Genomic DNA, 25,368 nt, shown 5'->3' with positions numbered 1-25,368 from the left:
TTTAAATAGAAGAATATATTCTATGGCCCTTAATATACCCAAACATTCTCCTGTGAAAACAGAGGATTCCATAGGAAGTTTAATTTTTTGCACAATATTAAATTGTGCGTGGAAAACACCAATCCCAACGCATTCCAGTGGGCCTATTTTGGAAGCATCTGTATATAAGTGGTGAAAACCCTCAAAACGTTCAGCAAGGATTTCGTTAAATGCAGCCCTAGCACTACCAGATTTTTTATCAATAGAATATAAAATATTTTAGGAGTGAAAATTAATGAACTAAAGCTATTGTTATATATAGCGAGCCGGTTATAACAGTAAGTTAGCGCGGTAATAGCAAGAAATTTATGAAAACTTATTATTATGCACGGAAGAGATTTATGAGATGGTTTATTCAGGTAATGCATTGGAGTGATTCTAGTAGCGGAATGAGAGGATGGTTTGAAAACTGAATAATTTTGAATAAATATTTATCTGAAAGAAATTGTCTCCTAAGAAAAAGAGGAGATTCACCGCATTCAACTTGCAGGGCGTTGATTGGACTTGATCTCATTGCCCCTGATATAATGCGTAAGCATTTTGAATGTAGGCGATCTAATTTTTTAAAAGCATTTATATTGCCGGGTTCAAACAAATGAACCATAATCAAAAATACTTCTAATAATGGCGTTATATACTAGTTTTAAAGATTGTGGGTGCGCACCCCACCATACTCCCACTAAGACATCGTAACATGTTTATATGACGCTCCACTTTGTTAGCAACATAATCGCAGTGAGCAGTCCCAGACAGTTTAGAGTCCAATAAAACACCCAAATACTTAAAAGCGCTTTTAACTGGAATTGGAATGTTATTATATACAATATTAATTGTAGGTAGAGTTCTCTTTTTGGTATAAACTACGGATGCGCACTTTGATGGGGAAAGATCTAAACCATTTTTAAAAAGCCATGACGATAAGGAAATTAATGAAGAATTAAGGACTGAACATGCGTGCTCAATTGAATCGGAAGAGTAATATAACAGCAAGTCATCTGCATATTGTAAACTTTAACGCCATTAGTAATATAAGATTCTAAATCGTAGGCATAAATATTATATAACAAGGGGCTTAAACTGATCCTTGCGGTAAACCTTTCAAACGCGTGTCGGGTGAACTGGTTTTCACACTGGCTGATAGATGTGGTAATTTTTCTATATTATCGTAAGCGCCATTAATGTCTGGGAATACAGCCTGTACCGTAGAACAATTTTTGAAAAGACATGGTGTCTGTCGTGTAAAAATGCTGAGGCAGTCCAAAGTACTTTTTCCTTTTCAAGCCAAATTGGGAATTTGCCAGAAACCTCTACTCTCAACATACCAATCAAGCCGATTTTAATTAAATGTTCTGCCAGTTTCATTAAGACTGAGGATAGGATTATAGGTCGGTATGAGGAAATATCGGTTGGAGACTTGTGAGGTTTAAGAATTCATGTCACAATATGACGTTTCCACATTGGGGAATGCTTCCGTGTTGACATTATAAAATTAATAAAATGAAAGATAGTATTGGTTTTTTGGAGGGTAGCTGATACACGAGTCAGTGGGATTCTGTATTTAAACCTTTTAAAAATCAGGAAATCTCTATATTACTATAATTCCTATTGAATTGTGTTCTGTATATTCTTAGTGGTGTCGGTAAGTGTTTTTGTGTATTAATTAGTCCTTGTTACTATCTCATATAGTAACAATGGACATATCACCTCCGACCCCGATCCCCGGATATTTCCCAAACGGTTGCTATGGATGTTATTTCCTCCCCACCCTGATACTAGTGTGGCTAGACAATCGGCCTATAAACGCCAAATCGCTGACTCCGCGGAGACAATCATCCCTCCCAAAAACAATATGTCAGCACAAGGGCTCCTAGATTGCCCTTCCATTCTAAACCTCATTCACTCACACAAGTTACAAGGAACTTTTGAGTTCTTACCCTGATTCAAGCACAGGACCATTTATCGTTCATGTGTCTCGTGTTGAAACTGATCCTTCATCTGGATCGACCATCAGACCCATTAATTTTGGCCAGTTTTTGTTCAAGCATAAAATACCAAACATAATGAAAAATGGGGTAAAAAAAGTGGGTCGCAATAGAATTTCTATTGAATTTCTTACTGCTGTTGACGCAAATAATTTTTTAATTAATCCTACTTTATCACTCAATAATTATGTTTCTTCAATCCCTCATACAATGTTAACCCGGTTGGGAGTAGTTCGAGGAATTCCTGTTGAGGTTTCCATGGATGACTTCATTAAATACATAGAAGTTCCAGATGGATGTGGTAAAGCAATTAAAGGAGACGACTCAGCAGAAAGGTAATTACAGATGGTGCTCCTAGTTGGCTACCAACTCAAACTATTGTAATTACATTTCTGTCACAAAATTACCCTCTTACGTATATTACTTCTATAACTCTCTTCCTGTGGATATATATATACTTCCCACAATTCAATGTCTTAACTGCTGCGGTTTTGGTCACATTAAAACCAATGTCGGTCAAAAACTAGATGTTATAAATGTTCTCTTCCACACCCAGGTGACTCATGCTCGGTGGACATGCAATCTGCTAAATGTACTTCCTGTTCTGGTAGTCATTTTGCCACACACAAAAGCTGTCCTGAACATGACAGACAAAAAAATATAAAAATGCTCATGTCTAGGGACAATGTGTCTTACGACATGGCATCCTCCCATTTTAAACCTAATAACTCTTATTCACAAGCTATCAAAGCTGCTCCTAATCTATCTTCCCCAATTAATATGCCTTCTCCTTCACCCAATAATTCACCTCCTGAACGTTCTTCATACAATAAAACTACTTTCTCCTCCCCTCGATCCCGAGCCCCATTAGGTAAGAGCTATAATAGAGTGTTACATTCTGATATTACTTCTGATCCTGCCTCTTCACAACCAAATGGCTGCGCTTTGAATACTCCTGTAGATGACTCTCTCCCAGAAAGTAACCTTCTAGAAGGTCTTATAAATCTAGTATTCACTATTATATCCACATATTCTGATTGCTTACCGACCAACGTTGCCAATAAATTACAATTAATTTTTTCCCTTGTTAACAATGGATCCAATAAAGATTCTTCAGTGGAACAGTAAGAGTATCCGCAATAAGAATCATGAAATTTCTCTTATGATTTCTAAATATTCCCCATCTATCCTTGCTATTTCCGAGACTTGGCTTGTCCCTGGCTCTCATTTTCGAGTCCCTGGGTTTGCAGGTTTTCGGGATGACAGGGACGATGGCTATGGGGGAAGTGCTTTATTTGTAAGTCAGTCCCTCATTTATACCCAGTTAGCTGTTCCTCCTCATAGTCAAAACTTTAATGTCGTGGCTGTGAGGTGTTTTAACATTTCTTTTGTTTCTATTTACATCCCTCATCCTTCTTCCTTCATATTCCTTGAACTTCGTTCTATTTTATCTTCCCTTCCTAGTCCTATTATAATCATGGGCGATTTTAATTGCCACCATACATCATGGGGTCCTATCGGTGTGACCGTGTCTCCTTTCCTCTTCTCGAAATATTGGATGATTTTAATTTTTGTGTTATCAATGATGGGTCTCCTACCCGTCGTGTTTACCCTTCTCAGAATCCAAAGAGTGTTGTAGATTTATCCATTTGTTCTGCATCTCTTGCGTCTCTACTACATTGGGAAATAAGTCCCCACAGTTTTAGCAGTGACCATTTTCCAATTATTATCTCCGTCCCACTTAATTTTCCTCTTCAAAATCCCTTCTCCCCTCTCCTCAAATATCGTTTATCTGCGGCTGACTGGCCATCATATGTAGCATCCCTCGATTCTCAATTAAAAGTTATATCTGGCAATAGTAATTTACACCCTTTAGATGCATATAATAAATTCGTTGAGGCGATTTCTTCGTCTGCAGACTCTCACATTCCACTTAAAAAAGGCAAATCATCCAAAAAGTCGCCGCCATGGTGGGATGCAGAGTGCACGAGCATTATTCACCAACGCCACAAAGCTGAAATTAAATATAACTCTTCAATGACGACAGAGAATTTCATCTCTTTTCAACAAATGGCGGCCCGTTCCGCAGATTATTATCCCTTAAAAAGCAGGGTTGGATGCGGTTTTGCGAAAGTCTGTCACCCAAATTCCCTTCATCATATGTTTGGAGTCAAATAAAAGGTTTAGATCTGCTCGTAATTTTTCTAATACCCCATCCAATGATCCTTCCCCTTGGATCGACTCATTTGCTTCTAAAATTGCCCCTCCTTCAGTCCCAGACTTTTCCTGTCTTCCCCTCTTATATCCTCCTCTTCCTTCAACTCACCCCCTAGCATCCCCATTTTCGTTTGAAGAATTGCAATTGTCTTTAGACGGCCTTGTCGACTCTTCTCCTGGGCTTGATGGCATTCCCTATTCATTCTTGACAAGAGCTAATGATAACTGCAAACAGTTTTACCTAAAACTGATTAATCATTTTTTTGAAACTGGTGTTGTTCCCGATGCATGGAAAACACAAATTATTATTCCTCTCCTCAAACCAGGTAAAAATCCTCTTCACTCTTCTTCATATAGACCCATAGCCCTCTCCTCTATATTACTTAAAATTTCAGAACATTTGCTCAAACATCGATTGGATTGGTTCATGGAGAACTCAGGCAAATTGTCAGATACGCAGTTTGGATTCAGGAAAGGAATGAGTACTCTAGACAGTCTTAGCATTCTTACAACTGATATTTACCGCTCTTTCCAAAACAAAGAAGTACTTTTAGGTGTCTTTTTAGACATCACTTCTGCATATGATAATGTTCTTCTTCCGGTTCTCAGAGAAAAACTTCTAAAGCTGAGTGTCCCTGAGAAGATGGTACATTTCATATTTAATTTGATGACGAGCAGATCAGTGGTAATTAAAATCAATAACACATTCTTACCCCTAGAACTGTCTGGAAAGGCCTACCTCAAGGTTCAGTACTGAGTCCTCTGCTTTACAACATTTATACTTATGATCTTGATGTAGTGGTGAACAGTTACTGTCAAGTCCTACAATACGCAGATGACCTCGTACTTTACTCATCTTCCAAATTTATCCACTGTGTAGAATCTGACTTAAACCAGGCACTAGCATATCTGGGTGATTGGTTAAATGTTCATGGTCTCACCCTATCAACATCAAAATGCAATTCAGTGTTGTTTACAAAAAAAAGAATTATTCACCCTGTTAAAATCCTTATTGATGACGAAGTCATTACTCAGGTCTATCAAACTAAATTTCTAGGCATTATACTAGATTCGAGGATGACTGGTATCCCCCATTGCCTTTACATTTCCCAAAAATGTGAAAAAATGATTAACATTTTGCGTTCCCTGTCTGGAGTTTGGTGGGGGTCACATCCTTACTCTCAAAAATTGCTATACAATGCAATTATCAGAAGTCACCTGGATTACGGCTGTTTTCTGCTAGACCATTGTAATAAGGCAGGTTTGAATAGTTTGGATAAAATACAAGCTAGATGTTTACGTATAATTATGGGGGCTATGAAATCTACTCCTATCAATGCCATGCAAGTGGAGTGCGTTGAACCCCCCCTTCATATCCGTCGCCAGTACCTGTGTGACAGATTTTTCTTTAAAATTGTTCAATCTACTTCTCACCCTCTTTTAGATAAACTTAGAACTCTTTCACAGTCACTTCCAAGTAATCCACGGTCCATGCCTTGTCTTCTTCTTAGTTTCCGCAGTTTTTCTCAATTATCTTGCCCAACGTTCCAATCCTCACTTAGTCCTTTGTACTCCCTTCCTTATAAGGCCCTAATTTTTAAACCATCCGTCCTTCTCAATTTCGGCATAAATAAAGGTACAATTGAGGCAAACATTGTTTTTAATGAGATATTGAATTCAAAATGGGAGGGTTGGTTACCAATGTTTTGCGATGCCTCTAAATTATCAGATGACGCGTGCGTGGGTTCGGCTGTTTGGATTCCTAATTCACGCATCATACTTTCTTTTAAATCTCCTCCCTGTACCTCTGTATTTACAGGAGAATCTATAGCAATACTTGAAGCTGTTCGATTTGCCCAATCGCATAAATTAGATAAATCTATAATTTTTCCGACTCTTTAAGTAGTCTTCAGGCCATAATGTCCAATCCATTCCGCTCCAAATCTAAATTCCCTATTACCTTGAAAATAAGACAGACATTGTTTGAGTGTGCTCTACATAACCTTAAAATAGTACTGGCCTGGATTCCGGGTCATGAAGGGATTCATGGCAATGAAACTGTGGACTCCTGTGCAAAATTTGCGACTCAGAGTGGTTCCTTGGAATACTACAATTACTTCAGCCAAGACTTATGTCTTTTGTCCCTTACTCGACTAACTCGCACATGGAATGAGCAGTGGCGGGTATCTAAATCGGTGAAGGGAAAATACTATGGAGACATTGTTCCAGATATCCCAGTCAAACCATGGTTTTCAAGTTCCGTCAATTGGACAAAACTGCTATTTCCACTATCTGTCGTCTTCGTTTCGGCCATGCATGCACCCCGATTCATCTGGCAAAATTAAGGGTTAGAGACCATTCACTTTGTGAATGTGGCTTGGAGGAAGGAAGCGCCGATCATTTATTCTTTAATTGTCCCAAATTACGATATCCCCTATATAATATTCTTCCTGATAACGTCTCCCGCCCCACTAGTTTCAAGTGTATCCTCTCCTTAGTAGACTCTCCCTTTGTTAGACAGCTATGTAAATTTATAGAAATTAACAAAATAAAGTTATAACATAGGTAACTGTCTAAGTCTAAAGTCCTTTCTAACTTTTAGTCATAAGTGCCAAATGTTTCTGTACGTTTAGTTATATCTAATGCATGTGGTGTTATTTATTTATTGGTTTGAAATCATATTTATATGCGTGATGTCTACTTATCATATACATGTTGTTGTAGATCACTAACATTTGGGGAAAACATCAATTCAATACGCTACGAGGGAAAAAAAGAGAGTCAACTGTCACTCAAGAACTGTCTTAACGTAGTGGTTATATTCTCTATGGAACTGTCAAATCCCCTTCGTTTATCTTCTCCCATTAACAAAAGTCTTCATCATAAAGACATTCAACTTTAATACCCAGATTAATACCTCAGTAATCTGCAGTCTGAAACAACGTGACATTGGCGGAATAGCTTCATAATCAAGCTCGTCGCCAGTAATCAAAGAAGAAGAAGAAGAAGATAGTATTGAAGAGCGCTATCACTCAGATGGGATATAAAAGAGTATGGGATGCCATCAAATCCAGGAGTAGAATCTACAGTATTCTGGACAACACCTTTTAATTCGTCAATGTGAAATGGTAATTTTAAGGCCGACCAGTCATCAACATCTTTGCAGATAGATATAGACATTGGTTTCAAAATAAACTCCTGAGGAACCCACGGAGGAGCCAGGTTATCCAAGAAGTCGTTAGCTAATGATTCCGGAATACGGGGAGAAGGGTTCACCGAGACAGATCTAAAACGTTTAATATTATTCCAAACAATAGTAGGATGTGTATTGGGAGAAATAGAGGCACAGAAACTATGCCAGCCTTCTTTCTTTTCATTTTGAATAGTTTACGTGTTTCAGCAATTACTTTGGAAAGGAGTTCAAAGTTTTCTTGAGACATATTAAGATTGTATTGCACTTCTGCCTGCTTACGTTGTTTAACAGCACTAGTGCAGTCAATGTCCCACCAGGGAGGCATTGGAATTTTTCTAATTTTTGAATTACTATTCACAGGAAATAAGTCATCAGCGGCGGTACAAAGAATTTTGCTAAAGCTTCAGCACACATCTGTTCCTTGCCATTGGTGACCTCGGGAAGAGAAGAAAGCTGACTGTCTACCTTTTTACTAAATTTCGTCCAGAGTTCACTGCATTTATTTGGCAGTTTATATTTTAAAAGAGGCTTTTTTGGTGGCACATTGCTGTATGGAGAAGGAAATGTGATTTTAATTGGGAAATGATCACTGCCAAATGAAGAGGATAAAGTAGACCAAGTAAGAAAAGATGCAAAGTTTGGGGTGCAAATAGATAGATCTAATGCACTCTGATTGGTGTTGTTAGGAGTGTTACGACGAGTAGGTGTGCCTGAATTTAATACACATAGGTTGTGCATATCTAATATCTCCAGAAGCTCTTCACCATACTGATTAGATATAGAGCTACCCCAAGATTGATGATGACAATTGAAATCTCCCAACAACAGGAAATGTTGGGGAAGAAAGGATATAAGGTTATTAATTTCATGAAGTAAAGGAAGTGAAGGGTGAGAGATATAAACAGAAACAAGACAAATGTTATTGACATTTAGAGCCACTATAGATATTTCATCGCTATGTGAAGGAAGAGAAATTACTGAATATGGCACTGAGTCTTTAATGAGTATGGCAGCACCACCATACCCATCTTGTCTATCTTCTCTGATTATACTATAACCATTAATTTTGAAGGTATAGTTTGGTTTGAGCCATGTCTCAGAAAGAGCAAAAGCCCATGGCTCATATTTATTAATTAAATAAATTAATTCACTTTTTATTGGTTATACTGCGGCAATTCCATTGTATTATTAGATTCAGATTGTCCATTTTGGGAAAGAGATGAGGAAAAGACTTATTTAAAAAGAGGAGCAACGTTGGACGGTGATAAATTAAAATGTGTAATAATAGTAATCAATGCTGAAATAAGTTCTTTTACATTAAACTGTTTAGACTGGGGATCTTGTGTATTATTATTAAAACCACATCCATTGGTGGGTTCAGGAATTTTAAAATCTTTCAATATATTATTATGTGCTTCTTTGTTGTATCCCTTAGTAGGAGTGACTGGCGAGTGTGGTTTCCGGAAAATAGTTTTTTTATAACTGCTAAACTGTTGCTGCCTCAAGACAACAGGTTCGGGAACACTTGGATCATGAGATGGTCGGGAAATAAGTGTGTCTGCAAAAGATTTGGAAACTGGTGGAAAATGTTTACTGGCTTCAGCATAAGAAATTGAACTCTGAGCCATATGCGACTTAATTTGTTTTTGGCGTTCATACTCAGGACATAATTTGCTAGTAGCATAATGATATCCAGAACATAAGCAACAGGAAGCACTTCCCTCAGCTATATCACAACATTCAGCAGTATGATTGTCTCCACACTTATAGCAGCGGGGTTTAGATCTGCATTGAGTTTTTGTGTGACCAAACCGACAGCAATTAAAACATTGTATTGTAGGATAGATGTAAAGGTCCACAGGCAGTGCATTGTAACAAATAAAAATTCTTTTTGGTAGAACTTGCCCATCAAATGTTAAAACACAGTTGAGCCTTCAATAATAGCTTTGAAATTTAAACGCCTCACTTTTAAAATAGGCCCACAGCCAATGGGAACAGAGGTGTTCTCTAAAACCTCCTCTGGAGACCATTCGGCAGGAACTCCACGTACCAACCCCATACGAGTTACATTGAATGTTGGGATAAATGCCTTTAAATTAGATTTATTAAGACTTTCATGACAAATAAAAGAATTGGCATCAATATGAGAAGAAAAAGCCATGGCTATTTTATTTCTTCCAATCCTTTTTACGCTCCCATTAATTATATTTTTGAACTCATTTCGTTTTAAGAATTTTCCAAATGCAAGAGGATGGAGGATAGCACCATCATTTTCTCCAACTGTAATCTTCTGCACATGTAATAGATATGGCGCGCAATCATTTTTTTCATAAAGTTTACGGCCCACTGTTTGGGCGGGAATTGTTTGTGTTGTCAACTCATTTGAACATATAACTATTGGTTGCGTTTGTGAAGTATCAGCACAATCGCAACCAGATGTGTTTGTAGAATTATTATCATGCTTACGTCTTTTTATTACATTTTTACATATCAAACGACGACTGCGTTTAATTGGCCTAGTCGACGTCGAGCCGTCTGTCTCCATACCAGATTCAGAAATGTATTGTGGTTTAGGAGTTTGCTCTTTTCTATTGATGTAATTGTTACACAAATTGCCTGCCGGGGACAAACCCCCGGATCAGGCGGTGAATTCATTACACCTACTACTTAATAAATAATATATTTACACTTACCAAATGACAAAATATTATATGCACTAATTACTAAATCACTAAACTACAAAATTTACAAATAATTACAACCCAGATGATAGGAAATATTTACAAACTTATTTAACGATAATCAGAAATATAAAAAGTACGTCCGCCACGATCCGAAGTTTCCCGCGCTTAAATGTCAATGGTTGTGAACAGAGTTGTGAAAGGGTTTGGATATTTGTCGTATAAACGCAGAAACCTCTAAAAGGATTTACATTAAATTTGCAACACAGATAGTCTATGTTGGTCTATGTCTTAAAATAAATTTATATTATATTAGTAATGTACTTTTATCCCGATGATTTCCTTCTGTGGGAAATATTTGAGATTCTAATCAGACTTTATAAATAGATGGCACCTAGCGTTGTACAAACAGCGTTATGGATCGCAACAGTGTGTAGGATCTTTAAACTGTTTCGTGTTTGAATTTAGGACCAAAGAGAGTTTCTATTCCTTTCAGTCACAACATCAGAAACGATAATTGCAACCAAAATACAACTTCTTCTGGACCAAGTTTTATTGTTGCGATGATGTGTTGTTTATGGTTCCATGTAAATAAACCCAAGTAAATACAAAAATATTTTTTCTTACCCGAATATCCTTATAAAAAATACTAAATACAAATGAAAGTATTATAAATGCAATTTGAAGTTGTTTTTCTGCATGTATAGAAACGTACTGTTATCAGTTATCACGAAATGTCAAAGATTACAATGTGAAACGTCAAAACAAATTTTGAGGTCATGTTTACTTGTAGAATTTTTAAGTGAAATGTTACTATTTAAGAGAAAAAGTAATTATTACAAAATTTTAAAAACTGTAAGAGCCTTAACGGAATCTCCAATTTATTTGCGAAAAATACACAATGTAGGATTAAGTGATATTCCCAAAGTAACAATAACAGATATACGAAAATTATTGAGACAAAAAGGCTATGCAGTTCACGATGGCTTTACCTCACTTACTACAAAATGCTGCATTTGTTCTTCCGATCAAAAATGCACAGACAACAAAGTGTATGTTAATAAAACCACTGGTAAGTATTTTTATAAACATAACCTACCGCATAGCATAGTGTGCTCAAATATTAAATTCCTATTTGTGTATGAAAATGAATATTTTTATTATTACACATAGTTATCTAAATTTTCAAATGGACTAATTTTACAAAGTAATAATTATTGCTTAATGATTTTCAAATTGCACCCTTTTTGCAGTACAATTTTATTATTTTGTTTGAAACTAAATAAGACTTATTCTAAGATGACATGCAGTTAAACTTAAATTGGTGTATCTTAAAAATTATACAGAAGTAATTAAGTACCTATAATGTTATTCCTAAAATATTTTTTAGGATATTTTGTGTGTCCCAAATGCAATGTTCATGGAGACTGGAATATTTTGGAAAGGCTGGTGAAAAAAGCAAAAGTTGAGGCAGTGGTTAAAGATTTTATAGAAAAATGTCAAGAAACTTCAGAAAAGTTTGAAAAAGACTGGCAACTAGTATTAGATACCACCACTTCAATATCAAGGATTAATGAAACAGAATTACAAGAATTATTTAGATTATTTGAATTCCCTGTAAGTATTAAAAAAATTTACACTGCAATGTGGAATCTTGAAATATGATTTATGCTCTTATTTCTTAAACAATATAATGAGAGACTGATTTGTTAAAATAGGACTTTAGCTATAAGGAAATTGCCAGCCTATCCTTAAACAGATTTTATGTAACAATCATCAAGTAGCCCATATATCTATAGATACAGCTATAGACCCATATATCTGTTTAGTATTTATGAACAGCTTAAATTTCTTTCCAGTTTCATTCTGATGCCGGAAAGACCCTATCAGATGTGAGGGTGTCCCCTGACCGTACAGTATTATATTTCCCATTAAAGAATTCTTTAGATAAGGTAGTTGGTTACCGCAAGTTACAAGCTGGGAAGGAAGAGGAAACAGAATGCTATGGCTTGCATGATGCTGGCTTGTTTTCATGTAAGGCACCAAAAGTGGGACGCACTGATCAAGCAATACTTGTGCCAAGTATACAAGATGTTATTAATTTAGCAGCACAAAAGGTTCCAGGTTGGTAGCATTATCTAAATTCTATACTATTGCAAATTATTCTTTGTTCTGTAAAACTTTTTTTTTTAAATAACCCCATACCATGAAGTATTATACATCCTGCCTTTTTTCTTGTACTACTGGCTAAGCACATTTAAACAATGTGTTTTTGATTTTAAGGGACACTAATATGGTTAAGTAACTGCAGTCTGCCTCCTCTTGTACTACCAACGCTAGAGGCGTACCAAAAGTTATGTCTCTGGGGTGATTGGGACAACATGCGTGCAGTAGCCGAGAAATTGGGTGAAGAGAGATGTCGATTTGTAAGGTTAATATACTTTATATTTGTTTGTGTGTGTAGCATATATAACAAGGCAGTGGAACATAAATTTACCAAAAATAGTTATGTATATAAATTAATCTCTTCATGAAGACCTACAGACGGGCTGGTGACTGCATCGGAGGCGGCGGCGGCGGGCCTGTCGCTCAAGACACTGGTGGCGGATGCGAAGCCCGCCGCGCACCGATCCATTACCACGTTTGCGGCTTTGCGCGACGACGTCTACTCAGAACTCACTAACATCGATAAGGTACATCGTCGTTTCACTTTTGAATTTGAAGTCACATACCATGGTTCAGACTTAAACAATTTATAGGTAGGTACTGCCTAACGTTATTCACTGACACTCCGCCATACCCATAAGTTTGTAGGTAAGTAAATACCTACTTATCTACCATAATACCTAAAATTTTAAGAACATTTCAGTTAGTTTTGTTTTAATTATTATTATTATTTATTATTATTATTTTTTTTTAATTATTAGCATTTTTTTATTGTTTAATCCAGGTTCGCGGTATAAAGTGGCGTCGTTTCCCGGCGCTGACGCGGCTGCTGGGCGGGCACCGGCGCGGCGAGCTCACCGTGCTCACCGGGCCCACGGGCTGCGGCAAAACCACGCTCTGCGCAGAAATATCGCTCGACCTCGCACAACAGGGGGTGCGGAACGAATTGTATCATTTATAATTCATACCAGACATTTAGGCTTATATTGTCATTTAATCTCGTAAAATTGGTTGTCATATACAGGTAAATAGTGTAAATATTTGAAAGCAGCCTATGAATAATATCCTGTCTTTTAAGATTTTTCATTAATTATACTTATACAATGAATAGAAAATCTTAATCACTCGATATAAAGTCATGTTACTTTTAAGGCACTCCAAGAGTGTTCATATCAATCATTGTCCGACATTTTTTAAAGTTAACATTAGCATTATCGCAAAATAAAATATTTTCGGCAGGTTAAAACACTTTGGGGCAGTTTTGAAATCCGCAACTCCCGGCTCGCGCGCACTATGCTGCATCAGTTCGCCGGCGTTCCCCTGGAGCAGCATCTGGAGGACTTCCCTAAATACGCAGACGAGTTCCAGAAACTACCCGTCTATTACCTCGCGTTTCACGGACAACAGCCAATTAAAGTTGTCATGGAGGTAACGTTTTTAACCAGCGTATGAAATGTCAGAAAGATCGATGTTAACCATTCCTGTATTATGTGTTTACGACGCAACGATTACAAATATACGAGTTCCCCTTGTGACCATGAAGGCTGCAAAGTCTTCGGAACGTCGGGAGAGAACTAAAATATAAAAAACCGCGATAGAATCCGAAAAGTAGTTTAATTTCAATGTCTAACATTCGCGTAAACATATGAAATCATTATACTTCGTGGAAGTTTCTTTTGTACTATTATTTAACGACATTGATGAAAAAAATGCAATAAGGAAGAACAATAGATATCTAATTATGGTGAAAAAGCTGCGATAGTCTTGTTGAAAGTGGAACGGACTGCAGTCGAATGTCGAATCGAATGTTTAAGAAAACATCGTGACTAAACCTGCATACTTGAGTTCTCGTTAATAAGTTCGAAGGTATCTGAAGTCTGCCAACTCTCACTATACCAGCGTAGTGTACTAGGGCCTACCCTCTATCGACAGTAGAGGAGGTCTGTGCCACGCAATGGAACAGTATATTATAATACATGGCTGATATTATTATAATTGTTGTTAGGCTGTGGAGCACGCACGCTACATGCACGACATAGCGCACGTGGTGGTCGATAACGTGCAGTTCATGCTGGGGCTGGGCGAGGAGCGCGACGGCGACCGCTACCACCGCCAGGACGCAGTCATCGCCGCCTTCCGCACCTTCGCCACCGCCAGGCACTGCCACGTCACACTCGTCATGCATCCTAGGAAGGTAAAGCTTTCGATTACAGATTTTATATTGTTTTTTTTTTATTGTAGCTCGGTAAAGTAGCTTCACTGCACCTGATGTTAAGCGCAGTGAAGCTCCTAGAAAGTGCCGACCGGCCAAAGATACAAGCATCCCAGACGGTCGGCATATTTATGCCGGCCTGCAAAATTGCTTCTTCGCGCTCCGCTTAAAGGACCCCAAGTTAAAAGAGGGAACACGTATGCTGGCAAACCATTCCACAGCGTGATGTCGCGGCACAGATATGACTTTCTGAATCTTTTGGTTCGCACCAAGATGGTTGACACCACCAATCTGTGGTATAACGTAATATCGCATTCTCTGAAATTGGATGAAGTAGTAGCTAACTTGAAAAATTTATTGATGTGTTAATAATAAACGAAACCTGATGTTCACATACTATGAAATGACATATTCTTTATCTCTTAACATATTGAAACATGCAAAATTAATGTAAATATGTACAACACGTGAGGTACTAATTACTCAAGTGAAAACAATACAATGGGACGCATGTTGTATAACTATGCTTCGGAAATAAACCATGGTGTCATTGCAGCTGGTCGTAACATTTTTAATGAAAATATTTTATTGTATTTTTATTTCCTATATTAAAGGAGCGCGAATCTGAAGATCTCTCGACGAGTTCTATATTCGGCAGCGCGAAGGCGTCACAAGAAGCCGATAATGTACTTATAATTCAGGTAAAAACAATAAGAACATTGTCAAAACTAATTTCATCTGGCTACCAACACTTGTTCTGGTTAGCATTATAACGTTATTAATATAATTAATATTTTCGCAGGACAAACGCCTTACTGCAGTCCGTGGCAAAAAGTACTTACAAGTTGCAAAAAATCGCTACAGCGGCGATCTCGGTATAGTACCCCTAGATTTTGACAAAGACTCGCTCAGCTATCAAACGAAAAAGAAAAATAAATCGAAGCAGGACGACCAAGAGAAATCCGGAGATTTTCCCGGCGACAGTCAGCCTTACATAGAATATGATGAACATTTTTCCAAACACAAAGGACGTTCTGGAACATTTAATGAAAATAAAGTAGTGCATACAAAGGATACTGACAGCTATCTTCGAGATATATTAAATTTGGATCCAACGTGATATTTCTTTTTCATATAAGATTTACACGTGTATATATAATTGCATAATTTGTAAAATAAATAATCTTTACATTTGCTATTTCCAGTTTTTATTACATGTATGGGAGCCCTGCGGGGTAAGCAGAGACATTACACAGACTGACTTGTCTAATGTTTAATGTAAGTATAAATTAGATTTAGTGCATAACTTTTCCTTACTGTAAATAATAATATAACGAAAGGAAACCCTTATTTCGTTAAAAAAAACTATATGATGACTTCACCACATTATGATTCATAACATAATTTATACGTAGCCGATATTGTCACACGCATCGGTGGTACTCAATATAAATGTAGAATATTTAAATATTAAACAGTTTATTTGTACCACAATTTGTCAGACAGAATGCAAGATAGGCAGCGCAAAATATGTCTCTTAAACCAAACCTTAAAATTATATTTCAATAATAATACATGTACATGTACACATAATGTTGACTGCCTCGGTGGCGTAGTTGTACTGCATGCGCGGTACGGCAGCGCTCTGAGGTCCTGGGTTCGAATCCCAGGTCGGGCAAAGTGATATTTGGGTTTTTCTGCTCAGTATCAGCCCGGAGTCTGGAATTTGTGCCCGATACGGCGATAGGCTCGCCCCCTATCACATCATGGGACGAAACACACTTGGCGAAAAGTGGGTGCCATGGTTGCGCCTCTGCATACCCCTTCGGGGATAAAATGCGTGATGTTGTTGTGTATAATACATGTAAATGTTAGTGTAATATTATATACTTATCAAAGTATAATTTAATATAAAATAATATATGTCATTACTCTCTAATAAGAAACAAACACGCGGCTATTTTCAGCAGTTAGTGAACAAAATGCTCAGCGCATTTTACATAGTATGGAACATGTTTTGTGATAACCAAACCATCGGATACTCACCACCAAACTTTGTTTTTAAAAAAACTCTAATTACACAAAGGGAGGACTCAAATTAAATGAGAGAAAATTTTGACACTTCAATAGAAATAACTTAATTAAAAAAATAAATGAAAATTGGTCGGTAAGTACGTAGTAAGTACGTAGTAAGCAGGTACGCATATTGTATTTACTATCGACCATAGTTTCCGGCAGCAAGTATATGCTAGCCGTACCCACTCCCCACTATGAATCACATTCATTAGTTTATTCCAAAATACTATTAACTAAAAATTGTACTTTAAGGCCTTGGAGTACTATACTTAGTTCCATGAATGTTGCCATGCAGAATCTAGCCGTAGGGTACGATACCCACAGAATACTTAATTACGCAGTAACAAGGATTAGAAGAGAAATATATATTTATTGAAATAATAACATTATACATAGGTATACCTAAGTCCTTTGGTTTTGATAATAAGATAAACTGTTATCGCTTTGTTATCCTTTATTACAATTTCAAACAGCTGCAGAACCTACGCAGTAAACAAGCGAATGTGAAAAGTGTCTATTGTAGGTAATACAATAGGCAGATAAAGACTATTCCGCCCACATTGCTTCTGTTAAAACAGGACAAATAAGGGCACGCATTCAGATGACACCGAAACTAAAACTGACGCGACTGAAATTAAATGTCCACCACGTGCAAATCGAAACTAAGTCAAACACACTCGAGAAACACTAGACTGCCTTTCTTTTTCTACACTTCATCGATAGATTTGTAGAAATTCCTTGAATAAAATGTAGACATTTCTGATTACAGTACATAACAAAAGGAAAAAAAATATCCTAGGCACACACGCCGCAATGCATTTATAGGGAAAAAAATGATTTATGATTTTAATGCGTATTGTTTTACTTAATTTTAATAATAGGTAATTTGGCCGAAACTTAGGCATAAAATCATAAAATAAAACGCTAGACAATATCCAGACAAAATTATATTGAACAGCGGATTTGTCCCTATTATTCCGGACGAATGGTAACCTTGTCATTCAAACAATATTTGCTTTCTGCCTAACATACTATTGCGCCCATTTATTCGCGAGAATATTTGTGTCATGTCTATTTGTTATGTACAGTAATTCAAATAGTGTAAGAAAGAGCAGCGACATCCTTTCCGGGAATCGGGACCCAGAATAATTGCGAGAAACAGGTTTCACAAGATACAAATTTGGTTGAGAGTAGGTAACAATCTATTTATTATGGACAAAATCTGTTATATAATCTGAAGGCTTTCTTAATACGTATCGCTTTATCTAGGTTAGATTACTTGATAAATTTCAATAACATTTTGCAAAATAAACATTGACCTACTGACATATTATTAGGTAGGTACATTTATAGTATAGGTATATCACAATTTTTGAGTCAAGCAACTAACTCTGAGCTAATGAGATTTTAATATAATGGTTTATCTTGTATGCAATTAAGTGTGATAAAAAGTACTACTCACTAAGACCACTTAACCAATAATTGTAAATGAATTTGATTACTTGTTATTTACAAAAAAAATATATAAATAGATAACAAAGGAAGTTTCATGTTATTATGTTCAGTCATAAATATGATTATACGTTATTTTGTAGTTTACCCTCATAAAATAAAATACGTAAATCAATAATTATATTTGAATAACAGAGTAACTAATGAAAATAAATATGTTTCTATAATTTCAACAAAAATGTTTTAAATATTACTTATGATCTATATAGCGTGGATTTATTTATAAAGTAAATTATGGCAAATATATTAAGGTCATACATTTCTTATTGAAAATCAAATTATTGCTTTTTAAAATGAGCATGCAGAGCGTCTACTAATGATGAATCATTTGTACGGTTTTGCTTTCTTCTACATTTAGGACATGGTATGTTGGCATTGAGGCATTGTGCATGAAACACACTTGAACAATCATCACACCTGTATGTGGTAGCTGTTTCAAATGGATACAATATTTTAGGATCTCTACAAACTTCACATATAAAACCTTTTTGGCTGCATAACCAGCAATCTAGAACATGCGATTTTGCAAAAAGTACTACTTTTTCCAGTTGTAGCACTAAAGATCCATTAGGGATTTGTGCCAAATCAGATATAGTATACAGATGTAGATGTTCATACAAATATTCTCTCGGCCACACACGCTTCTGCAGCTCTTCAATTACAGGCTCCCGACAAGTGAAAATATATGCCCTGAGGAAATTTAATTGTACTCTCAGTTCCTGCAAGTGTGCCATGTCTGAAACGCCACAGTAAATCTTTGGGTTCAGTTTCTTCATGTCTATCCATGGGTGATGTTGAAATTCTAAGAGAAAGAGAGCCGATTTCTTTGACACTGGATATCTTTTGAAATCCCAGTTGTGTATAACTCTAGCAGGTATGATAAACACATTGGGATCCATGCAGTTTGAGCAGAAGTATTCTCCAGTATAAGCACATACTTTTGCTTTTGAAATAGTGCTTCCCAACAAATCTTGGCATCCTTTACACTGATAATTCTGATAATCCAACCCTTGTTCTCGAGATAAAGTTCCTAATTGTTGTATCATCTTTTGGAGTTCCTGAACTGTGAAAGATCCTGTTGTGGAGCTCGGTACAACTTCAAAATCAAGACCTTGAAGTAAAGGGTCTTCAGGGGTTACAGCATCCATTTTTAGGCTGCGTATTTCAGTATCTTCTGCAGTGAGTTTCAATTCTTGATGTATATCTTTCATTATGTCTCGCAAATTTGGTGTGGTGGTGTATGTTTCACCATAAGTGTTTGAATGATCCACAAGCGATGACAAGCTTTTCAGCTCAGGTGTTTTAATCAAGCTGCTTCCATGAGATGAATTTGAATTGATTGAAGCATTCATGTCATCATTGTTATCTGTCGACCATCCTTTTCCACTGAGTGAGTTACCAGTAACAACAATATCTGCAGGTGTAACAAAATCATCCAAGTTGAATGAGGAGGGGGATACAGGTTGTTCATCAACTGGTTCTTGGCTTGTTGATGGTTTTTCTATATCTACTGATGCTGATTGAGCGTTATCTTCTTTATTTACTTCCTCATTGGTAGGTGTCTTTTCATTGTTGATGTCAATCCCTTCCTCATTCAGATCTAATTTAGCAGTTTTTCTAATAATATCTGCAGAATTCTTGGATAGTATGATATTTAAAGCTTCATCTTCATTTAGAACAAACATTTGCCCCAGTCCTGTGATATTGGAGCTATGTGTAGGAGTAGAAGCTAACTTTGGCTTAACTTCTTCATCAGTGAGAGTACTAGCTACATCCAAAGCTGCACTGATAGGAGCTTGCCTAATTTTAGGAATCCAGATGCCGGCCAACATTAACACATGTTCCGGCCAGTAATTTAACAAACTTGAGTTTATTGGCAAATTGAATTGTATACATGTTTCCAAACCCTCAATCAATTTTTGAGCTACTTCCAATATCTCTGAATCACACACAAAAGCAGTTTTACTGTAGAACGGTTTCACCGCAGATATATTCCGCAACAACGTGGACATATACGACGAGAGCAAGCATTCGTTAAGCGCGATTCGTAGCCATGCACGACATTGGCCTATTTCTGTGTTTATTTGAGGCAATGACGATATTTGGTCTATGTTTTGTCGGTGCGATAATACTAGCACAAGCGGCCAAAAATTCGGTTGCGGCTGCTGGTCGGAATCACCTGTAAGTGCGTTTTTTGCTTTCCTTAGGAAAGTGTCTTTAAGCCCATGGAGAAATACTGCCTCTAACGCAGTACAAAGTGTGTTCGTAGAGTCCGTCGATCCCAAGACGCTGTGAAAATTCTCTTCAAACTGGTTGCTGTATTGTATTTCTTTCACACACTCGGATAAATTGTGTATCAATGCTTCCTTTAGTATTGTATCGCGACTGCGTGTTGTAAAACCAGACGTAACGTTTTTAAAAAAAGACATTTTTTTCTCTCTGTTTAAGTAACTGAGATAAAAATGACTGCTTTTTTTACCACTTAAAAGGCCTGAAGTTATCGTGTCTTAATGAAAATGTATCTATTTTTCCACAAAGACCCCAAATCACAACAAACACTCGTACAATAGCAAAACAAACGTCAAATGTCATGTAGTAGTAAATAGTAAATACACGAGTACAGATAAGAAAAATATATAAAAGACTACAGATAAAGATAAAAAGTAGGTATTCTCTGAAATAAAAATAATGAATGGTACCTACTAAATGGTCAATAAGTTTACCAAACCGTTTCGTTATACGTTTGTGACCTATACGGAGGTTATGGAGGCAAAGAGAACCATTTCTATATATGAAAAAGTGTCCATCACCTTTTGGTAGCGCCACGCCATATATATTATAATTCTCTTTGGCGCCACGGTTGTAAGTGAGTCAATTTTAAAAACAGCGCTAGAAGTTATTGGAATAAGCGATGATATAAATCAAAACAAATCATCGAGAATAAAATAATGTTGAGTGAATTGGACTCAGAGAGTCAGACGGTTTCAGAATTCCTATTCTGTAATGTATGTAATTATTTACTCTTTTAGTTTTTTGCTGTTTCGTGTTAGAATGGGATTGGCAACACTGATAAAGCTGCCGAAAGAGAAGATAACCTGTATTCGTTTAAACGAAAGTACGCGTAGAATTTGAACAATATTTTGCTAAACTGCATTAAAAGGTAAATTAACGCTATCAGAAATAGTTACTTTATATAAAATTGAAAGATAATAAGAGTTCATCATGGCAGATTCAGTAAATATGTCACTGGGTAAGTAACACAAACTATTACAAAAGTATAAAAATAGTACTTATATCCATTTTCGGAATTACAACACAAAGAATTACCTTCAAAGTGTATACGTATTAATGATAATTTAATTGAAAGCATTGAACATTTACTACAAGAATTCCCTTTATGAATAAAAATCATGTTGTAAAATGCATTATAAAATGACGTTATACTTGACGTTTCACGTATTTTAGCAAAAATATAAATAGACTGTTTACTCATGTATTTTCTTTCAAAAACCATTATCCATACCTATTATTTCGATTGCAGATGAGATTATTAAGAAAAACCAACAAGATAGAGTCAGTAGATCTCGCGGCAGAGGTGGCGGTAATCGAGGGCGCGGGGGCGGGCGTGGTGGCGGAAGAGGCCGCGGTCGCGGTGGCAATAACCGTGGCCGTTCTAATAATCGGCCAGCCACACCTGGTGGTAGGCAAGGGAGGTCCCGTTCACGCGGCCCCAGAGCACCCTCTCAATCGCGGTCACGCTCACAGTCCAGAAACAGATCGCGCTCGCGGTCGCGACAGCAGCGCAGGTCCAATTCACGAGCCCGCTCTAGGTCTCGTTCACAACTAAGAGGTCTGACACCTAAAGGCAGAGCTGGCTTAGAGCTACAGCAATCTGAGGTGCCCCAGTTGGTCAGGAGTGGGCGGTCTTTCAGAGGTAAAAATGTTTTATTTAAAAATAAGTAAATGATAAAACAAATATTATTTATATATAAACAAAATAATTGTTTTAGGAGGAGCTCAAAATAGAGGAAATGTACACAGCAGATTAGGTGTGACTACACGCAGGGGTGCTGCTAATCTGCGCAGACCTTTGGCAGTGGCAAAGCGAGGAATTTCTAAAAGAGGACGAGGGATTAGTACAAATAGATATAGTAATATTGGATTAAGGTCTGACCAAATTTTAAAAGAACAACGTCAAAATATGATGATGCATAACAACATGATAAAGTCACAGACATTCACTAGGTCCAGGAATAATTCTTTTAGTTCAGCTTCACAACTGACTGTCAGTGTTGCCAATGATTTTGCCAGGAAGCGTCGTAACAGTGTTGGCAATGCAGGTTACCTGAACAAGCAAAGTCTTGCACAACTTAATAACCAATTCAGTGGTTATAACACAAGGAGGGGGCCCAGTAGTGTTAATTCAATGGGTTCTAACAAGTCAAACAGATCTAATCGCTCTATGCAGTCTAATGGTGGTAGATCACGTGGCAGTACAAGGTCACGTGGCAGAGGCAGGGGTGCCAATCGTGGGGTTAGCAGAAATTTTATTAATAAGCAAGTTCTGAACATAAAACTACAGAAGGAAATTGCTGCAATTCAGGGTAAAACTTACAGCAATAATGTCCCAAATGATACACCAACTGGTGTGAATTTCACACCAACACCAGCTGCCACAGGACAAACATTGCATCAAAGATTTGCTAGTACATAATTTGGAAAAGTTATTGACATGAAAATGGAAATGTGAAAAAAAGAAAAAAGATCCAAAATGATTCACCCTTCATTGACCAGCATTAACATGGTGTAAGCAATATATAATTGCTCTATTACATATTCATTGTGTGAATTCGTTTTATTTTATTATTATAACTTATAAGCATAGACTGTACTTGAGTAGAGTTAAAATTATTTAATTAATAAGTTCTTTTGTTTTAAGTTTTTGTTTGCTAAGTAAAAGTGAGACCCTAATTATTGATTTTCTGCAACAGTGCAACTAACTTACAATTTGATAACATGCTTCCTCTACAAAGTAATATGTAAAATATGATAAGTAAGGACTGCTGTAACATTTTTTTATTATTTCTAAAACTATTTTTGTTACTCAATAAGAGGTATTCAAATAAAAGTTATTACTTTTCAATGTTTTTATTATATTGGTATATAAAGATTACAAAACATTTATTCATAACAAATTGAAATAAATTAACAATATTAATTTACATTTTATACATTTTCGGCATCATTATAAGAGAATCTGTAACTGAAAAGAAAAAATACTCAGTTTAGAATCATTAAATTGCACAACTTCAGTGTATTATACTATAAAACACTTACAGTTTTCTCCTAAAACATTGGCCAATATCAGTCCGTGAAATGAATTTATATGATCCTTCTCCCTTTTATCAGAAGATTCAAAGGTCCAGCCTAGGTGTTGTCCGCAATGTGGACATGCACAGATGCGCCAGGTGAACCCTGGAAACCATGAGTCTGCACCCTGTTGCTGTAATTGGGCACAATGAATAATTGTAATCACATTGAAAGTGCAAGCAAAAATTTTTAAGGGATAAAAGTTGCCACACAAAATTATTTTACTACTGAAACTAATGCTCCATTTATAGAGTTAGTGTGTACAAAAATAGGACATCAGGTTTTTGTTAGATAAATTGCATACTCCCCCAAGCACTAGAGACTGAAATATTTAGACACTGCACCTGAGAAGATTAAAGTAAGAAAATGGTAAATTGCCACTGCTTTTTCATAGTTCGTGTGGAGAATTATGTATGTAGGTTTCTTCACAATGGTTTGCTTTATTGTTAAAGCGAGCCATAATTGATAAACAATACATCGTAACTTCAAAAAGTTAGAGGATTATGCCATACTCAATAAAAAGCAGGTTTTTAGTTATATTATAGTTCTATATATGCTAAATTCATGTCATACTTACTGGCCCGATATTATCACACCTAGCCTTCTCCATAGTGACCACTTCAAACTTTACTCCAAACGGATTTATTAGTGTTTGTACAGTTACATTTTGTTTACCAAATAAATTCTGTTTTTCCGTCTTTCTTGCACCTGGACTTGGTTTACTAAATATATAAAAGGAGTCAGCAACATCGGCGCCGCATTTACGGCATAAAAGGAGCTCTGAGAATAAAATCACACAAAAATATTAAACAATAATACCGATCATTGTAACAACAAATCGAGAAGCTGTTAACTCCGTATTTACCTTGCCCATTTTTTTCACCTCTATTGCTACTTTCAGCGGCAGAATATAAGTTATTTGAAAGATATGTAAGTAATATTACATGTAAAAGATAAAACATGCCTTTTATCAGTAATTTAATAACTGTGATGGACAACTTTTTTTATCCTCGACACCGGACGTAAACAACTGTGATACACAAAATAATAAGTACATAGGATGTAATGGTACAACTTTTCAAAATAAATCTAAGCCAATTAAAAACAAACATAAATACCGATAAGTTTTTAGAAAATCATAAAAAGCTGATAAAAAGTAAATACTTATGTACCTACTAAACACCAATTTGGAAGGTAGGTATTTGACAATACTAAAGACGTCAATTTGACATTGACATTATGACTTTGGTCTTACGGCTGTGGATACTCTCCGTTTATACACATTTTCTCCGCATGTCTTTCATGGCTGTAAAGTAGTGAATAAAAGTCATAGAAAGGTTTCAACCCAGAACATATAATCTCAGCTACCTACTGTATATTTTCATTCAACTTGTACATTATGCGAGCTCGACTATTCAAGTTCTGAATGACATGTGCCGTTTACTGTACTTTGATATAGGTATGATATTAATTCGCGTAACGAGCACTATGAAGTGCGAGTATTAATATAACTGTATTTCCATTACGTTGTAGTAGCTCGGAATCTTATGGCTGCCATACATGCTACGGTCCATCGAAAAGGTCCACCGATGCAGGTATGCTTGCGCCGGTAGACCGAAATGTGTGGGAATAGACCTGTGCAGATTTTTGAGCCTGTGCAGGCGACCGGCGCAGGATCGAAAATCAATTCTTTCAATTAATACCTGCGCAGGCATACCTGCACTGATGACCTCTCCGACAGAGGCTTTTAATAGGAGCTCTGCTCACGTAGAATTCCCCACATCAACTGTCCTCGCTGGAAGTAGATAGTATTTTTTACATAAGAGCGTGGGTGCGGCAGCAGGGGTAGAGGAGTGCCCTACCGCCAATTTCCAAAATGACAGTGAGAGCGTTCACATTTGCATCCACATGTGATTTACA

At 36.6% G+C, this 25,368-nt stretch overlaps 4 protein-coding genes and 1 long non-coding RNA gene across 6 annotated transcripts; 3 read left to right on the top strand and 2 right to left on the bottom strand.

Annotated features, from left to right (window-relative positions):
* Positions 1–1,594: 1,594 nt before the first annotated feature.
* Positions 1,595–8,599, top strand: LOC119191002. The gene is made up of 3 exons (XR_005113336.1): positions 1,595–1,678; positions 6,963–7,366; positions 7,792–8,599. It is a non-coding gene; the product is annotated as an uncharacterized LOC119191002 (long non-coding RNA).
* Positions 8,600–10,848: 2,249 nt separating this feature from the next.
* Positions 10,849–15,688, top strand: LOC115445539 (twinkle protein, mitochondrial). The gene is made up of 10 exons (XM_030171847.2): positions 10,849–11,184; positions 11,503–11,729; positions 11,972–12,236; positions 12,396–12,543; positions 12,649–12,805; positions 13,063–13,212; positions 13,518–13,706; positions 14,284–14,472; positions 15,105–15,191; positions 15,293–15,688. Exons 1-10 carry the CDS (start codon positions 10,920–10,922, stop codon positions 15,608–15,610), a joined length of 1,995 nt encoding a protein of 664 aa, XP_030027707.2. The 5' UTR covers positions 10,849–10,919; the 3' UTR covers positions 15,611–15,688.
* Positions 15,689–16,932: 1,244 nt separating this feature from the next.
* LOC115445547 (pleckstrin homology domain-containing family M member 1) lies at positions 16,933–20,698 on the bottom strand. Its single transcript, XM_030171862.2, has one exon. It carries the CDS (start codon positions 20,505–20,507, stop codon positions 18,357–18,359), a length of 2,151 nt encoding a protein of 716 aa, XP_030027722.1. The 5' UTR covers positions 20,508–20,698; the 3' UTR covers positions 16,933–18,356.
* Positions 20,699–21,083: 385 nt separating this feature from the next.
* LOC115445548 (uncharacterized protein DDB_G0287625) lies at positions 21,084–23,147 on the top strand. The gene is made up of 3 exons (XM_030171863.2): positions 21,084–21,328; positions 21,620–22,012; positions 22,089–23,147. The coding sequence occupies exons 1-3, from the start codon at positions 21,301–21,303 to the stop codon at positions 22,790–22,792; spliced, it is 1,125 nt and encodes a 374-aa protein (XP_030027723.2). The 5' UTR covers positions 21,084–21,300; the 3' UTR covers positions 22,793–23,147.
* A 60-nt stretch (positions 23,148–23,207) lies between these two features.
* LOC115445549 (protein cereblon homolog) lies at positions 23,208–24,702 on the bottom strand. 2 transcript variants are annotated; one of them, XM_030171865.2, is made up of 5 exons: positions 24,621–24,702; positions 24,314–24,478; positions 24,026–24,228; positions 23,416–23,581; positions 23,208–23,341 (listed from the first exon to the last, which is right to left on the bottom strand). In XM_030171865.2, exons 2-5 carry the CDS (start codon positions 24,408–24,410, stop codon positions 23,298–23,300), a joined length of 510 nt encoding a protein of 169 aa, XP_030027725.1. In that variant the 5' UTR covers positions 24,411–24,478; positions 24,621–24,702; the 3' UTR covers positions 23,208–23,297. The 2 variants fall into 2 exon arrangements, with proteins under 2 accessions (XP_030027725.1, XP_030027726.1); XM_030171866.2 differs by having other exon boundaries at positions 24,567–24,633.
* Between the last annotated feature and the right edge of the window lie 666 nt (positions 24,703–25,368).

Source organism: Manduca sexta, chromosome 28 (genome assembly GCF_014839805.1).
Source record: "Manduca sexta isolate Smith_Timp_Sample1 chromosome 28, JHU_Msex_v1.0, whole genome shotgun sequence".
Classification (NCBI taxonomy): Eukaryota; Metazoa; Arthropoda; class Insecta; order Lepidoptera; family Sphingidae; genus Manduca; species Manduca sexta.
This window is presented reverse-complemented; position numbering and strand designations above follow the sequence as displayed.

Coding starts and splice junctions, on each gene's coding strand:
- LOC115445539 (XM_030171847.2), top strand. CDS start 10,920: ATGTTACTATTTAAGAGAAAAAGTAATTATTACAAAATTTTAAAAACT. Junction 11,730..11,971: donor TTAGATTATTTGAATTCCCT/GTAAGTATTAAA, acceptor ATTTCTTTCCAG/TTTCATTCTGATGCCGGAAA. Junction 13,707..14,283: donor CAATTAAAGTTGTCATGGAG/GTAACGTTTTTA, acceptor AATTGTTGTTAG/GCTGTGGAGCACGCACGCTA.
- LOC115445547 (XM_030171862.2), bottom strand. CDS start 20,507: ATGTCTTTTTTTAAAAACGTTACGTCTGGTTTTACAACACGCAGTCGC.
- LOC115445548 (XM_030171863.2), top strand. CDS start 21,301: ATGGCAGATTCAGTAAATATGTCACTGG. Junction 21,329..21,619: donor TTCAGTAAATATGTCACTGG/GTAAGTAACACA, acceptor TTTCGATTGCAG/ATGAGATTATTAAGAAAAAC. Junction 22,013..22,088: donor GAGTGGGCGGTCTTTCAGAG/GTAAAAATGTTT, acceptor TAATTGTTTTAG/GAGGAGCTCAAAATAGAGGA.
- LOC115445549 (XM_030171865.2), bottom strand. CDS start 24,410: ATGTTTTATCTTTTACATGTAATATTACTTACATATCTTTCAAATAAC. Junction 24,229..24,313: donor AGGTGAAAAAAATGGGCAAG/GTAAATACGGAG, acceptor TTTTATTCTCAG/AGCTCCTTTTATGCCGTAAA. Junction 23,342..23,415: donor CAATGTTTTAGGAGAAAACT/GTAAGTGTTTTA, acceptor TTTTCTTTTCAG/TTACAGATTCTCTTATAATG.